The 14,237-nt window shown below is 46.7% G+C and overlaps 1 protein-coding gene across 5 annotated transcripts in view; it reads left to right on the top strand.

Moving 5' to 3' along the window:
* Mro (maestro) overlaps nucleotides 1–10,572 on the top strand; it is a 14,711-nt gene extending 4,139 nt beyond the window's left edge. Inside the window, exons 3-8 of one of the 5 annotated variants that reach the window (XM_055622696.1) lie at nucleotides 3,591–3,690; nucleotides 5,896–6,042; nucleotides 7,434–7,619; nucleotides 8,401–8,556; nucleotides 9,196–9,256; nucleotides 9,547–10,572. In XM_055622696.1, coding sequence (XP_055478671.1) covers nucleotides 3,595–3,690; nucleotides 5,896–6,042; nucleotides 7,434–7,619; nucleotides 8,401–8,556; nucleotides 9,196–9,256; nucleotides 9,547–9,680 — 780 coding nt within the window. In that variant the 5' untranslated portion in view covers nucleotides 3,591–3,594 and the 3' untranslated portion in view covers nucleotides 9,681–10,572. Of the gene's footprint in view, nucleotides 1–3,512; nucleotides 3,691–5,895; nucleotides 6,043–7,433; nucleotides 7,620–8,400; nucleotides 8,557–9,148; nucleotides 9,257–9,546 lie in introns of those variants that run through there. The other 4 variants (XM_055622699.1, XM_055622700.1, XM_055622698.1 and 1 more) reach the window with 4 other exon arrangements.
* The last annotated feature ends 3,665 nt before the right edge of the window (nucleotides 10,573–14,237 follow it).

Here is a 14,237-nt window from a genome sequence, read left to right on the forward strand (position 1 = left end):
TGTGTGTGTGTGTGTGTGTGTGTGTGTGTGTGTGTGTGTGTGTGTGTATGCTGCATGTGAAGGTCAGAAGTTAACATTAAGGGCCTTCTTTAGTTGCTCTCCACTTTATTTTTTTGAGACAAGGTTTTTGACTGAACCTGCAACTCAGTAGTTTGGTGAAACTGGTTGGCTAGCAAGCCTCAGGGATCTTCTCTCTGCCTCCCAAACACTGGGATTCAGGGGTGTTCTGCCATGCCTGGCTTTTTCATGGGTGCTGGATTCAAACTCAGGTCCTCATCTTGTGCAACAAGCACTCTACTGCCATCACCTCATCTCCATTTGTCCTGTGTTTGACTTTAGTCCCCATCATAGGGATAAAGGGAGCAATAGGGATGAGGGAGCAATAAAAAAAAAAAGAGAGAGAGAGACTGGAGGCTAGGGAGGAAAGAGGGGTTTTTGTTTATTTAAAAGATATTTTTTTGAGAAATTCATGAATAAGCACTGCACCGTATCACTCCCAGCACTCCTCCTGCCGTAACTCCTCCTGTGTCCCCACCTCCCTCCCAGACTCATGCTGACTTCTTTATTATTGATACACACACACACACACACACACACACACACACACACACACACACACATATATTCACACACACATATATACAACCCACTGAATTCATTTAGCATTGCTTGTGTCTGTGTCCAGAGCTGACCACTTGGGATTGGATAACCCATTTGAGAATATGTCCCTGGAGGAAATGGCTACTAGACACCTACCTGTAGCTAAAAGATGCATTTTCATGACAAAAATGACAGGGAAAACGAATATGGCCTCCTAAAAGGGCTGGGACCTGTTGGGTGGGACTGTGTTCCAGGTTTCCCCGGGGCCCCTTGACTTCAGGAAGCTCCTCAACACCAGGCAAACCAAGGCAGGTGTCTGGCCACTGGCCACTCTCGCTCAGTGATTGGCTATTTGGTTGATGCTGAGGCCACCTCCAGAGACGATGATAGCATTGTCCTGGGACAGCAAGGACACTGGGCTTTGAAAATTCTGCAGGTGATCCTGATACATCCAGGGTTGGGAACCGCCTGCAGAGATCTGTGGGCCTCTTCTGTTAAAGCTGCAGAATGTCCCAAAGTCAGTTGCCACTGAAGAAACGCCGTACCTCACACCATATTAAGCAAGGAGCACCGAATGCTGAGTGTGGAGGTGTGTAACCATGATTCCAGCACTCAGAAAACAGAGACAAGAGAATTGCTGGAAGTTCAAGGTCAGCCAGGGATACACAGTGAAACCTTATCTCAAAAATCCAAACCAAACCATCTTGCCAAAATCAAATGACCTAAATTTAAGAATAAAAACTGTAAAACACTTGAACTATAACAACAAATATTCTTGACCTTGTACTTAGTAACAAGTCCTTAGATATAAATTTTAAAGCATGGGTAGAGAAAATAACTCTGGCAAGCAATTTGGCATCAAAAGTAGCTTTAGAATATCAAAGGGACTACCAAGAAAGCAGAAGGGCAGTCCACATAGTGGAAAAAAATATTTGAAAAATAACATATCTAAGAGCTTAGTATTCAGAATTGATAAAGAATTCCTGAAATTAAAACAAGATAATGTAATTAAAACTGAATAAAGGATTTGAATATGTGTGTGTATAAAAAGTATTCTATTGCTATGACAACACATGACCAAGGCAGCTTATAAAAGAACATATTTAATCTGGGGCTAATAGTAACGGAGGGCTGGAGTCCATGAGCATCATTGCAGGCATGAGGCAGCATGCAGGCCTGGCAATGGAGCAGTAGCCGGCAGCTTATATGTTGAAGCAGCAACCACTGGGCAGAGAGTGGCACACTGGGATGGCATGGGCTTTGAAAAACTCAAAGCTCACCCCTAGTGCCACACCTCCACCAAGGCCACACCTCCTAATGTTTCCCAAACAGTTCCAACAACTAGGGGCTAAACATTCAAACATATGAGCCCATGAGGGCTATTCTCATTCAAACCACCACCATCGCCACCACCACTACACACACGCACACACACACACACACACACACACACACGCACGCACGCACATGCACGCACACACACAGACCTCTCTTTGTTCTGTTCCTCTAGAGGAGCCTGACTAAAACAAATTGTGGTCAAATTGTGGAGCTGGAGCAACAGAATTGTAAAGCTGAGTCCTTTTAGTGGGCTTAGTATCATACGAAGCTGGCTCTCCAGCCGGAAGCAGCCTACGGTCACTAAAGACCCCTCGGGCAGCATGAGAGCTGGACGTCCATGGCATGCACGCACTCATTGAGATAATCGCATTTTTGATTCATTTCTGTGGGTGTGTGGAATTTAGTGATTCTGCGCATGAGACCTCTGAACATTTCTGGAAAAAAATCAGGAGAATAACAGCTGGTTATTTTAGCATTTTGGGGCAAATTTACAAAAGAAAAGAAAAAAAAAAACTGAGCTGAGTAATAAAACTGCCTGGCTCCAGATGCATATAAATTACCTGAAGTCTAAGTGTGCCCTGGGAGGGAGTCTTCTCTCCTGCAGCCAGAGAGCTCAAGTGACAGGAAACCAAGCCAAGTTCTCATTATGCCATTAGCCGAGAGCTTGGTAGTGACTGTGTCCCTGAGGCTGGATGCTTCAGCAGTTGGAGAAGTCCCACAATCGCTGTCCTCATGTGGGGCCAACAGAAGGGAATCACTCAGTCCACAAGACAGGGTGTTTCCGAAGCCTCTTTCTGGTGCCCCTGGTTCCTAGTCCGTGATGGGAGCTTGGGGACGCTGACTCTGCTGCACCCTCATGAGCAGCTGCAGCAATAGTACAGATCGACTCATTCTGAAGCAGAGAGGCCAAGAGAGTGAAAGGCTAGATGGTCACCCCTCTGACTTTCCTTTTTGTCTGGATTGCTACCAGAGGGTGGCAGCTGCGATCAGGGTGGGACTTCCCACGTCAGTCATAACAACCAGGACGCTTCTTCAGGAGCAGCTCCTTACTCAGATTGTCCTAATTTATCGTAAGTTGACATTAAAACCAACCATAATGTCTGGCATGCATGAAACCCTGGGTTCCATCTCCACCACCAGTTCAACCAGGCATGGTAGCCCACCCCTCTAATGCCAACACTCAGGAAGTGGAAGCAGGGAAATCAGAAGTTCAAGGTCATTCTCAGCCCCAATTTGGGTTTAAGGTCACCATGGGCTCCATGAGACCCTGCCCCCCACCCCAAATGCCATTGACACTTTTGCAGATCTTTAAGAAACACAAATTTCAAGCCACTTCTTACTTTAACCCTTGAGGATTCTGTGGGTAAGGGCCTAGGACCTGGGTTTTATTTCTGGAATCGTTGTGATGCAAGGAGCCTATAGGACGGAGGAATGGGGACCTGAGGAATGACCTGCAGGAGCCTGAGCTCCTGTTGTGCTGTGCTTTGATCTTGTCATGTGACTCCTGGCTCCAAACCAAGGTGAAAGGCTCCCACTGTCTTTGTACTCTTTCACAATAGGGCACATTCCACAGAGGGAACAGCAGGGCTGCCTTCAGACCACCGGCTGTGGCTCACATGCTGATTTTTTTCCATTTTCTTTTTCCATTTTAGTTTCATGGAACAAACACGGAGAATCCTGAGCCAGCTCCTTCCCACCTCCACTTCCCAGCCCAAGAAGAAAAGAACATCAGTGCTCTCTTTCTTCTCCAAGGTCAGACACAGTGTCCTTTCCCAGTCTTCACTATGTAAGATGTGAGCCTGCTACTCTGTAGCTTGAACGGCTTTGTCTGGGTTCCTTCTGGAAGCCATGTATGATGACAGTTCTTTCAACAGGGATGGAGGATGCTTATGAGAGGATGAGAAGGATTCATTGTGCTGTTAACTCAAAAAATTAAAAAAAAGAAAAAAGAAAAACTGCAATAAATATTTACTTTAACGCTTGAGGTATTCTGTGAGTGAGGGCCGAGAACCTGAATTTTCTTTCTTGAGTGGTTGTGATACAAGGAGCCTATAGGATGGAAGAATGGGGACCTGAGGAATGCCCCTCCACCCCCAGGAGCCTCAAGCTGCTGCTCCTCTTGGTCTGTTTTGCTGTACTTCTGAGCTTGTCCTGTGACAACAGAATAGCAATGATGCTGGAAAGTTACAGTATCTCATCCACAGTGCTGAGAAACAGCTGGGCCTGGACCCCGCACCTGTACCTGCTTCCTAAGGATGAGGGCTAGTTTTTATCTTTGATTCTCTCTGTGTATGTCTCTCTCTCTCTCTGTCTCTGTCCCTCTCTCTCTCTCTCTCTCTCTCTCTCTGTGTGTGTGTGTGTGTTCATTCTAGTGTGAATACAGTTACTCTTGTGTCATGATGCACACATGGAAGTCAGAAGACAACCTTTTAATGTCTGTCCTCACCATCCATCTCCTTTGTGACAGGGTTTCTCTTCTCTGGGGAATCTCCCCCCACCCTCCTCCATCTTGTCATAAGAAACATGGGATTATGGACAAGTGCTGTTGTGCCTGTCTTCTCATGGGATTCAAACTCAGATCCTCATGCTTGCATGGCCAGTGCTTTTCCCACTGAGCCATCATCTCCTGTCCCCCTTGTCAGGTCTTTCATTGTCTGGGGGCTGACTCTAGTGCGGGTTGCCTTGCTCTGTGTCCTGAAGAACACCAGGGCCTTCTTGGCATTGGAGCTCATCTGCTCAGCAGAAAGGTGGCCTATATCCCCATCTATCTTTTAATCTTGCGATTATTTAGAGTTTAGCTTTGGAAGTGTAGGATTTTGCATAGAAGTGCAGTATTTCCCCATTGTGAATTTTTGCTTTTTTTTTTTTTCCTCCTGAATTGCTCAGATTCATGAATTAAAAAATCGGAACAACCTTCAAACGTCATGAAATGTTTGTATAATTGGTATTTGTTGAGATGTTGCCCATTGAGTCACACTCCAGTGAGGGGTCGGGGAGAGGAAGGTGACTGCTGAGAAAGGTCTCTCAGAGTCTGTCATTTCGCTGGATGGAGATGGAGGATCATCAGCCTGACCGCACAAGTATGGAGAGGGAACCGGGTACAAACACCCCATTCATTTGATTTATCTTGAAGTACAGCGGAAGAATAAGGAAGCGTCGGAAGAGGGTCAAGGGAACTCTTCAGATAGGAGAGTTACAGTCTGGTTTAGACTATAAAAGGGACCTGTGTCTTGAGGACAGTCAGCTTTCCTCTTAGCCTCTGTCACACAGTTCATTGCTGTGTGTGTCTCTGCCCAGAACTCCTCAACTCCACCCCTGCATTGTTTTCTCCATCAGTATCAGTGTCTTCATCATGTAGACAAACATGTTTGCTGACAAAAGTAAATCATCTTTAAAGGTTGAGGTGTAGCTCCTCGGTAAGGTGAGGGCTCAGTTTACGCAAAGCTCCGCTTTAATCTCTAGGGACACACACACACACACACACACACACACACACACACACACACACACACCCCACACTCAGGCATGCTTTCGTTGTCTAGAAGGAAAGACAAATTTGAACAGGCAAAACAGCATTTTCTCTAGAGAGAGACATTTTGGCTGAGTTCAGAGTATTACTCTGAGCCCTTTTGAGTTGATATTCTCTGTCTCTTGTGTCTGTGTGTGTGTGCGCGCACACACAAGTGCATGCCAGACACGCCTCTTCTTCATTTGCACTCCACTCTCACTGAACTGGAGCTCATTGTTTAGACTGGGCTGTCTGACCAGTGAACTCTAAAGCTTTACAGTTCTTTCTCTGTCTCCCCAGTGCTAAGGTGATAGACACGCCCTGCTGTGTACCCAGCACTTCTGTGGGTGCTGAGGATTTGAACTCTGATCTTCATGCTTGGTGAGCAAGCATATTGCCAACTGAGCCACCTCCCTGGCCTCTGAATTAATGTGCTTTTGACTACCCAGGTCTCCTGGAAACTGAAGTTGCAGAAACGGGAGCCTTTGAAGAATGTGTTTTCCATCTTGGCAGAAAGAGCCCGGGATCCTAGCGCTAAAAAGCGCCGTCTGGCGATGAGAGGCCTGGGCACTGTGGCTTGTGAAGCTCCTGAGAAGGTAGGGGAGGTGGAATTCAGACGGCCTTCCCAAGAGCTCTGAGCCCTGGGGGCGCAGAGTCCCCACAGCTGGTGCGGGTACCCCATGAACTGCTGACTCTGTAACAAGCCACAGGGAGACCCAGCAGTGAACAGCAGCACCTGTGTTGAGGGGCCTTGGGTATAGATCCAGACCAGTTGCTCAGGATCTTCCAAGGCTGCAAACCGCTGTTGGTGAGACTGGGCTTTCCAGGAGTTCCGGGTCATATTTCAAGAATGGCTTTTGCAGAACTGCCTCTTCCAATGGTAGGACTGAGGTTTCTCTTTCCTTGCTGACTGTCTGTTAGGGGCCACCCCCCAACCAGGATCCACACTCTCAAAACACGACGACCCTTTCTTCAAGGTGTCTCTCCCTCCTGTCTGCTCTACTGGAGTCTTACGTAATGTAGCTTAGCAACCAGGAGAAACATCTGGTGACTTTTGTAGCACCAGGCTAGAAGCAAGCCACTGGCTCTTTATACATAGGAGAACAGATTATATAGGGTGTGACTTGCTCAAGGTCGTCGCAGCCCAGCATGTCTCAGCTCTGTCAGCGTTGGGAAACTGTTGAGAGCTGTTGGCAGCACTCACTCGGGTTGGTATCTTTCTCTTTGAGAGTTTCAGTAGCTTTTTTGTAATTCTTGTTTGTTTAGTGAGAGACATTTTCCATGCTGGCTTCCTTTGCCCCTCTCCACACTGATGCCATTTTATGTCTTCTTCATTATAAAGGCACCTAGCATTCTGAAGGTCCCCGAACACTCTTTCTCTTGAAAGAGTTCCACCTTTGAAAGAGGTCCACCCTCTGCTCTTGAAGGACCTCCCCACCTCCATCACTCAGAGGCCTCATTCCTCTTGGTCCTTTCTGTTCTTCTGAGACTAAGCTGGAACCCTGTGCTGGATTACTAGATGCATTTTTATTTGGCTGAGTCTGTGGCAGGTTCAGAAGAAAGTGTGTGTGTATAACATGTATATTATACATTTTATTATATATTGTACATATGAATGGCATGAACACAAGAGAAGTAGTTGTGAGGAGGAAGGGGAACAGCACGAGAAATGGGGGAAAGGAGGATGGGAGGATAGTGGAGATGAATATAAGCAAAGTACAGTCAGATATATGTTAAAAAGCCACAAAAGGAAAGCCAGGCCTCATAGACGCAACTTGGGCTACTGGAAGATTAAGGGTGAAGTTGCTTTACAGTTTGAAAAATGTGTGTGTGTGTGTGTGTGTGCGTGCGCGCGTGCACATGTATGTGTGTGTACTGGAGTGTGTATGTGTGTGGGTATGTACATGTATGTGTGCATATATGTGGGAGTGGATGTGTAGATGTGTGTCTCTATGTGCCATCCTAATGTTTTTTCCAACCTTGATAGCAGGTGAGGCGGTATAAGAAAGTTCTGCTTGATCTCCTCGTGAAAGGTCTGTATGATCCTGTGAGTTCTGAAGTGATCCACGAGAGCATGCAGACCCTGACCATCGTGCTGGGCAAGATCCAGGGCCAAGGGCTGGGCTCCTTCTTTGTAGACATCACCCTCCAGACCAGGACTTTATTGGATGATGTAAGTGGGAAGGGTAAGCACAAAACTGCGGGCTGTGAAACTGTCCTGGATTAGAAATGAGAACCCAGGCTTCATGATGATGTTGCGTGCCTTTAACCCCAGCAGAGGCAGAGGCAGGCTGTTCTCTGTGATTTTGAGGTTGGCCTGGTCGACATAGTGAGTTCCAGGACAGACAGGACTATATAAAGAGACCCTGTCTCGAAAAGCAGATATGTGGAACAAGCAGTTTATGTGGAAGAGAAGAGGGTGATGGGCTCCCAAAGAAGCTAACAGATGAGAACAGAAGCAGGGAGAGCTGTGGGGGTGTCAGCGTGGGAGCAGGAATAGGATCTTATTTCTTTGATTGGGAGGAGAAACTCAGATAGTAGGGAGAGGCGATATGGCTAAAGTGGTGGAAGAGGGAGAGAGGAAGAGAAGAAGAGGGAGCTGAGAAGGAGGGAATGAGAGGGAGAGAGAAAGGACTTAGGAGGGAGAGAGGGAAAGAAGGAGAGAGAGACAGGAAGGGGGAGGGAAAGAGGAAGGAAAGGGAACAAAGAATTGAGATACGAAAGCAGGAAATCTTTGGCTGATGCCATGTCAGCAGCTTCCATATAGACTGAAAGACAAGCCAAGGTGTCTAATGCCGGTGGTGTATGTCCACTTATGGATTAGGAAACACAGGGTCATGGGTAGGATGCTCACCCTTTAATGTGTACCTCGGAAAGATGGCTGTGATCTGCTGTGATGGAGATTGATGATGGAGACCTGGCTCTAGTTTTTTGTTGTTGATGGAAACCCACAGGAAAATGACAGTATGCGGTACTTGGCCTTCATTCTCTTTGGGCAATTGGCTGCATTTGCTGGAAGGAAGTGGAAGAAATTTTTCACCCACCAGGTTAACCAGACAGGAGATTCCCTCCTGACCCATTTACAGGACAAAAGCCCTCAGGTTGCCAAGGTGAGCCTGCCATTCTTTTCTCACTTTGTGAGATCTCTGCTGTCCCTAGAGGGGGATGCAGCTCTGTAACTGGAGAAGTCAGGCCCCTAAGCTCCTGCCAGTTAGAATGGCCTGTAAAATACCTAGGTAAAGCTGGGCAAAGGGGCCTTCAGTCTGCCGTCTTCCCCATTTGTCCTTCCCCATTTGTCTGCCTCACCCAACACCTGCCAATGCTAGATAGATAGGTAAAGGCCGAGTCCCCAAAGGATCATGGGGCTGGGTGAGTGCTTCAAAAACAGTGGGTGCAAAGGACTCTATAAGATTACTTTGGAAGAGGAGGGAGGGAGGGAGTTCTCGGATGTGGTGTAACTGTGAGAGGAGCTATGTACATGGCACAGCTGTGCCCTCTCCATGTGCCACAGACTAAGTCATGTCCATTTTTGTGAGCAGAGCTCCTTTAAGATCCATTCACGAGTGACCTGACAATTACTTTCCAAGCCTCAGTGGCCCTGGCCGTAGAGTGGCTGCAGCTCGTTGAGATCACCTTCCCCACCTGGGATTCTAGAACTCTCTCATAGTTTAGGCAAGTGGATGGCAATGCTATTTTCCTCAGGCTTGCAGAATGACTGTTCAAGCCTGTGTTCCATATCTGAAACCCAGGATGGAGCAGCGTTTCCCAAGCGAAGAAGATCAGAGGAACCCCAGGCTTTCCAGGCAGCTGGTGAGTGAGCCACAGCAGGAAAGAATTCTCCTGTGAGTCCCTCACCTTCAGGCCTTGAACACCGGAAGCGACCCAGTGTAGCAGGAAGTTCCCTCCCACTACCCCCTAAAATAACTCAGGCTAATAGTACAGTTGCAATGGAGATGCAAATGGAAAGATGCCTGGAAGGTGATACACAATGTTATCGTTGGCTGAGCTCAAGCTGCTCAGGCTGCTTCCACTCCTGCTTCTTCTCCCAGTGTCCCATGCCAACCTCCCTCACATGTACCTTTTCTGACTTCTAATTTCAGAGCCACTATCATCCAGAGGTCCTGCTGTTCTTCTATGCCAACAAAATCCTGTAAGTCCAGAAGAGCAGGGCCCATGTGACAGGATGCTTGGGCATCCTGTTTGCTCTGTCCTGCTTCATCGGATACCTCTTTGACTCTCATGTGACTGCACCAGAAGAGAGAATGTCAGAGGGCAACTGAAGGCCGAAAAGTCACTCTGGAAGTGTATATCTCTGCATCCCAAGTAAAAGTTCTACACTGGTTAGCTGGATCTCATTTCTTCCCTATACAAATTACCTCCTCTAAATTGCGCCTGTGTGTGTACATGCACACGCATATGCATGATTGTGGCCGCCAGAGGACGGCCTCAGAGACTGTTCTCCAGGCACCGCCCACCCTTCCATTGAAACAGGCTCTTCCTGACCTGGGGCTTGCAGATTCAGCTATGCTTGATGGCTGGTGAGCCCCAAAGATCTGCTGCCTCCTCTCCAGCACTGAGATTATAACTATACTCCAATGAACCCAGCTTTTTTTTATTTGTCTAAAACTTTATTTCAAAGTTATTCACCTCGCTATTAGTAAGGCGTTCAGTTAATGCGCTGTGCCAGTACCTCCAGGCTTGCCCATTGCCGTCAATGGACTCTGAGAAAACCCACTTCTTGGCACCCAAACTTTTTTGGGGGTGGGCCTGGTACCTACCCCAGCCCAACAGATGCACACTTCCTTAAAAACATTTAACATACATGATGTCCTGAAAGTTCTTTTCTCAGTTCAAGCATTTCTAATGTGTAACTTCTGAGGCTTGGGGGAATAATTGACACTTTAAGTATTTTTAAAATGTATATATTTTCGATGGTTTGCTATTTGCTATTGATACCTTTTCTTTCCAAGATACCAAGAAGCTGGCTTGCAAAGTGTCTGTAATTTCTCATGGTCTTAAGATGTCATTGTCCTAAAATCACCTTTAAAAAGGAAGACACTCAGAAGAAATATTGCTGAAAATCTGCAGGATGATGATAACTTACAGAATAAAAACAGTAACATTTACTGAGAGTGCTTACGACTTGTTGGGTACTATGGTGGTTTGAATGAAAATGGCCCCATAGACTCATATATTTGAATGTTTGGTCCCCAGTTAGTTGAACTGTTTGGGAAGGACTAGAAGGTTTGTCATTGTTGAAGACAGTGGGTATCACTAGAGATGCAATTTGAAATTTCAAAAGCCCATGCAAGACCCAGTCTCTGTCTTCCTCTTCCTCCCCCTTCCTCTCCCCCTCCTCCCCCCCATTCCCAGGCCTACTGCCTGTAGATCAAGATGTGAGGCTCTCAGCTACGGCTCCAGCACCATGCCTGTCTGTTTCCTGCCGTGATGGTCATAGACTAAGCCTCTGAAACTGTAAGCAAGCCCCAGTTAAATGCTTCCTTTTATGAGAGTTGCCTTGGCCACGGTGTCTCTTCACAGCAACAGAATAATAATCAACAGAGGTGCTAAGAACTTTTTGAAAATATCATTAGTTCAACAACTGTATGCAATAGGTGGTATTATTTATTTATTGGATGTGAACATGCGTCATGTCAGAGGACAACTTGAGGAAGCCAGTCTCTCTTTCTGCCATGTGGGTTCCAGGGATCAAACTCGGGCGATCAAACCTGGCAGCAAGCACCTTTATGTGCTGAGCCATCTCGCGGGCCCTGGGTTAGTGCTGTTACAGTTTTCATTACACAGATGAGAAAACAGAGGGAATTGAGTAACTTGCCCAAGATAAATAGTAGAACTACAGCTTAGATGCATGTGATCCGATTTCTGGAACTGAAGCGGAATAATTCTTCATGGAACCATTGATGGGCAGTTAGCAATGTGAAAAATACAGCGGTGGACACCACCACTGAATTCTGTTCTACTGAACCCAGGTAACTTTTGCTTTCGTCTGTACATGCCAAGACTATAGACTTAGGAGTCATTTCTAAAGGCCACTATGCATCCATTCCAAATCTACATTTAATTGCTTTAACTAAGTATATATTTTATTAACAATTTCACGACTAATGCACTGATGTCTTGGTGACCCATCCTTACTTTCTCATCACTCATAAAAGAAAGAGCATCTATGTGCAGTAACGTGCATTCTTCTAGTCCTAGCTTTTTGGGAGAATGCAGTGGAAAGATCACTTGAAGGCATGAGTTCAAGGCTGGCCTGGGTAGCATATTAAGTCTCCATCTCCAAACAATTTTTCTCAAGAATAAATTTCTTAGTCCCTTCTTCCTACCAACTAGCTTGCTCCCCAGGCTTCCCTTGCCACAGTTCTGAAACCCCCACTGTGCACGGTCACTCCTAGAACACAGCATTCAGTTTGGGAACTGGAAAAGTCAACAAGGATAGAGAACACAAGAGGCTATCAAAACACTGGGGGATCTGACGAGTCATTCTGAGAACCGGGAAATTCTGTCACCAAGAACTGTAGAGATAGGGAGTTTAGGAGCGTCCGGGAGAGAAAGAATGCAGGCAGCAATGGCAGACCTGACAGCAGGTGTTGAGGGCTAGTGGGACTTCTTCCTTCCAACCCCATAGCTGCTGGCAGCAGGAGCTCAACATCGCTGTCTTGAGTGAGTCCTGAGTTCTTTTCTTCCCCAGATATTGGCTTGCTAAAGCTAGACAGCCACATAGGCTTAGAACTGGGGCAGATCTGCTTAACGACCACCCGGTGACATGAGAAACAGCTGAATTTGGATGACGTTCAGAAACAGTAGCGGTAGGGGAAGGTCTGTGGGGTTGCGCGCTGTGTAGCAGAAAAGACAGTGCAGTTAGTGTCCCTCAGTTATATTTGATGTTGAGTTTCTATGGCAGCCCATTGGTAGCACACCCAGTGAATTCCCATCCTCATAGCCAAACCCTGTGTGCACTCTTCCGCTTTGGAATCTAGGCTTATATTGTGACATGCTTTGCCCATCGGAATATGGTGGAAGTGTACTGTGCCCATTCTAGAAGCCCTGACAGCTTCCTCTTTTGCATTCTGAGGGGAGACCAGCCTCTTCATAAGCCAAATTACCACAAGCAAAGCAGGAAGCCTGAGATCACCTTATGGAGAGGTGGGAACCCAGCCTGCAGCAGTGTCTGAAGCCCAGATTTAGGACCCAAGCCAAATGTTCTATCCAGACCCCTGTTCTTCAAGCCCTCTCTACTGACACCATTAGGCTCATGCACATTGTAAAACTGAGAATAAGGAATCAAATGATCAATAGGTCCAGTCTTTCACTCTGGGAATAGTTTCTCACTGGCAATAGAACCAAGAAAGTCTCCTTGCCATTCATTTTGTCATTTTGTCATTTTGTCCTGTAACTCTCATGTCAGAGGTGCTTGGAAAATAAGTGCTGATTGGAGAAGTGAAAAATTATCTGAAGCCAGGGTTCTTTTTTGAGAGAAGACCATTTTGACAAAAGAGGGTCGTTCTCTTTCTTACAAGGATTCTCCAGGTTATCTTTATTCTCCTGTGTCTGAATGCCCCATTGCTCACAAAGTGTCTGTGATGTTTAGTCTTTCAGTCAACCTGATTGAGTCAGAGATGGCCTAGGAAATACACTGCCATATCTGTGGTGGCATTTCCAAAGAGGTCAAACTGAGAAAACTCACCCTGAGTGACAGGGTTTCCTATACCACAGACTGAGATCCAGATGGATCAAAAATGGAGCAAAGGAGGAAGCCAGCTGGGGATGAGCATTTGTTTGGCTGCTTCCTGGCTCTGTGAGGTAAGCAGTCTCCTTTGCTGTGCAATTATACCACCGTGGTGTCAGCCTCACTCAGGCCCCAAGCTGAACCTCCATTTCTCAGATAGAACTTTCTGGAATGTTTCCTCCATTAAGTTGTTTGTCTCAAGAATTTTGTCACAGCAGTGGGAAACATGACTGATACGATTGTTGGCCTTCCTGCTTAGATGGAAGGGTGTCCTGGGACTCTGGAGTCCAGGAACCACACAGCTCTGAAAGGAAGCCTCCTCAGCAGAGGTGTTACAGCTCCCAGGTGAGGGTGAGCTGAGCTGAGGAGTCAGGAGCAGCAGCCTTACTTCACTTCTTCCCATCTTCTCTTAATTGTTTCTTGGCTTCTTCTGATGAAAGAGTCACACCAGGCAGAGATTTATTGGGAAGGTCCAGGGTGTGAAGTGATGGATCCAGGGCTGGCTGCCCCTGCTCGGACATCAGACACAACCTTTATGTAGGAGTTCTTAGGGGGTAGAGCTTTCTAGGGCAGAGATTTTTCCAGGGTGAAGATTGGTAGGGTTTCAAGTCCTGAGCTTGGGGGAGCTCAGGGATGGTGGGTGAACCTGCTCTGGGATTGATGACTAATTAAAATTAGTATAATCTGGGAAGGGTCCTATTGAGGGGCTGGAGATGACCTTTGTGACAGTTACAGAGCCTGGAAACACCATTATGACAGCTAGAGAGGTCTGTGGGAGGTCCCTGGCTGTGAAGCTCCTCAGGCATTCTCTATCTCTCTCTCTCTGTGTTGTCTTGGGGGTTTGCAATGTTTACAAAATATATAAAGTTTACAGAGCGAATGAATTACAGGGAAGCTTTTCCATGCTTCAGTCAGCATGAATAGCCAACAACTTTGCCTACCAACTTGAGAGCCAACCTAAAGATTATGCTTTGACCTTTCTCCTGACTTAACATCAGATATAGGAAAGCCTGGTCCCTGCTTTCAGGCTAGAAAGAAAGG

The sequence above is a fragment of the Psammomys obesus genome, unplaced genomic scaffold (genome assembly GCF_907164565.1).
Source record: "Psammomys obesus unplaced genomic scaffold, mPsaObe1.curated_primary_1811, whole genome shotgun sequence".
NCBI classification, from domain to species: Eukaryota; Metazoa; Chordata; class Mammalia; order Rodentia; family Muridae; genus Psammomys; species Psammomys obesus.